Here is a 2,718-nt window from a genome sequence, read left to right on the forward strand (position 1 = left end):
GAAGGATATCGCGGTTCACATGGTCAAGTTTGTGTCATAGTAATGAGTTTTTCATCAAAAATCTCGATTTCATTAACCATTCTTTCCAAGACGAATTTTTTCCTGCCAAAATTACGTAAAATTGCAACAAAACAACTAGGTCCTGCATATCAGTAAAACGTTTGTCAAGCTAAAAAAACAGTTCAAACAATGAAGTCTAAATATTTAAATTCTATATTATTATTCGTAACCAAAGCTGAATTGAATTAAATCTTGGTTAAAATACCCTTTTGGACATCCTGTATATATGTTAAGTATTTCAATCAAATCGACATTACTCATGCATGTTTGTTTCTTGTTAAGGTTCAATACTGTCTCAACAAGTAAATCCTATTGGTATTTCAAGATGAAGTTGACTATTACGTAATAATGTAAGATTAATTTCTTTACCACTGACCTGGTATGATTTCTAATTTATTTCTAGACCCAATGGTACGTATCAAAAATCGATACCTCGTTTGTTTCATTTCGATTCAACCTCAAAATTCCAATTCATTTATACCAGGTTATCCTGGCTGCCAAAAGGAGGATACAGCGGCGATGCGCTTGAGCGAGTCTGATTTATTAGCCACGATAAAACAAAACATCACCCTTACACACGGTTCACTTGGAGTCGGTAAATGTATGTCTCGCTTAAGAGTAATTCACTGGTGTCCTGCTTCCGGTTTATTGATTATACGTTGCCTTCGTAGCATGTCTGTTTACGTCCAAACAGCACTCTCTTTGGTTACTCACTTAGATCTCAGTAAGTCTAAAAAATTATTTTACTTTGAAAACTTATATATATATATCAGAAAGGAGTAAATGTTTCATAATATGTCATGTGGCATCAACTCGTTGAATCTTTAGCTTGTAATTATTAAGATACAAAGCATAAGGCATCATACATTACAATGTGCTACGGCGGAAAATATGATAAACCTTAACTAGCATCTGTAATTATTTCCCTCGATGCATAAACTGAATCTGAGAAAAACAAAATCTTATTTAAACTAGTTTATATACAAATAAATAAAACATTGAAATACGCTTTAATTTATTTAACAGATGGACAAAAAAGGAAATCGGTAATCGACATTTATCATACAAGCGGTACAGTCAGAGGCTGTCAAAAATTCCTAGTCATGTTTTACTCTCATAATTTATTCTCAAGACCAGAACAATTATTTCGAACAGCCTTGTCTATTGCCGTTGAACGAAATATGATTTCTCCATATCCACCATACATCAATGAAGAATCCTAATTTTCTATTTATTTAATAAACTACAGAGTATTATGGTAAAAGTCTTATCTGTTACATATTGATATAAAAATAAAATGTTAAGATTATGTATCAAACGAAATTTAACTTCACAAAAAACAGCTTAGACGTAGTTTTATTTTTGAAATATAGACTAACTTGGACGGGATTCAAATAAAATTATAATTGACACTTTAGAAAAGGAAATGCTGGTTGATTACGATGAATAGTAGCACAGAGTGTGAAATTTAAAGTCTGTCATTAAAAAGCCACCATTAGTAAAACCATTTTAGATTATGAGCGGATTCAAATATTAATTAATTCAGTACTTGTATCTCGGTAAACACTGGTTCATATCACTAGACAATAGGTTTTACGTGATGTGTACCATAAACGAGATTTAAGACAAATGACAACAGAATCCAATAATTTGAATCGAATTTTCATTTCGTAAGTACTTTAATTTCCAGAGAAACAATCAACTATGTAAACTGATCGATACTAAAGCTCTTTTTTACAACGTATCCAGTAAGTCCTAAATAATCTGAAGATTTATGTTTTTAAAAGGTAACAAAGGGTATACATGATATCAGTTATGTATGTACGCACAAAACTCAATGCATTACCGAATTATAAGATAATACTGTAAAATGATTAAAAGAAAAACTTGTGTTGAAGTGCTTGATATTATATACTGAAATTAAAAAGCATTTGTATTCTCAAAATGAATAATGGTAACAATAAAAAAACATTGACAGGACAATAGGGTGTAAAACGTTAAGTAGGTGTACATATATCAAGAAATACAAGGGGCGCTTCTATAGGAGATAATAAACTAAGTCTTGCTCACGTGAAATACTAGTTTAAATAATATCTGTGGAATTAAGAATGAAAAATAACTTATTGCTATATAGAAACACAAATCGTGAACAATAAAAGTGAGGTCGTTCAAAAAAAGAAACATTTACAAGTTAAAATATGAAATAGTTTTAGATAAGCATGCATAAACACAAACAAAACTAATTGTACAGAAAACTTCGTTGTGAACCAAAAAACCTGACAGGTAGATAAAAACATTGGGTACTTGACTTTATAGAATCAATACGTTAGAGTATATGTTTACCAATAGAAAATTCATCTGAGCATCATTTACAATTGTTTACACATCAAAAGTCAAGTTAAGGAAAAACGGTATTCACTTGTTTCTGCAAAATCAGCATGCAGAAAATATAACGAAATAAATGTGACACAGCCCTACATAGACACTCAAAGTTGTGAACCGAAATCACAGATTTAGTAAACAACAGAATACATAAACAGCAAGAGAATAGATATTATTGATGAGTGTAGAACAAAGTTACAAGACAGTAAAGAAATCGAAGCTAATGAAGCATAAAAACGAAGCGAATTATCTTACGGATTCGGAGTAATAAAAATA

At 30.8% G+C, this 2,718-nt stretch overlaps 1 protein-coding gene across 1 annotated transcript; it reads left to right on the plus strand.

Moving 5' to 3' along the window:
* The first annotated feature begins 266 nt into the window (after nt 1–266).
* POP5 (RNA-binding protein pop5) lies at nt 267–2,718 on the plus strand. Its single transcript, XM_051215398.1, has 2 exons — nt 267–784; nt 1,087–2,718. Exons 1-2 carry the CDS (start codon nt 442–444, stop codon nt 1,281–1,283), a joined length of 540 nt encoding a protein of 179 aa, XP_051063937.1. The 5' UTR covers nt 267–441; the 3' UTR covers nt 1,284–2,718.

This window comes from Schistosoma haematobium (genome assembly GCF_000699445.3).
Source record: "Schistosoma haematobium chromosome Unknown HiC_scaffold_495, whole genome shotgun sequence".
Taxonomy (NCBI): domain Eukaryota; kingdom Metazoa; phylum Platyhelminthes; class Trematoda; order Strigeidida; family Schistosomatidae; genus Schistosoma; species Schistosoma haematobium.

Coding starts and splice junctions, on each gene's coding strand:
- POP5 (XM_051215398.1), top strand. CDS start 442: ATGATTTCTAATTTATTTCTAGACCCAATGGTACGTATCAAAAATCGA. Junction 785..1,086: donor GGTTACTCACTTAGATCTCA/GTAAGTCTAAAA, acceptor TTTATTTAACAG/ATGGACAAAAAAGGAAATCG.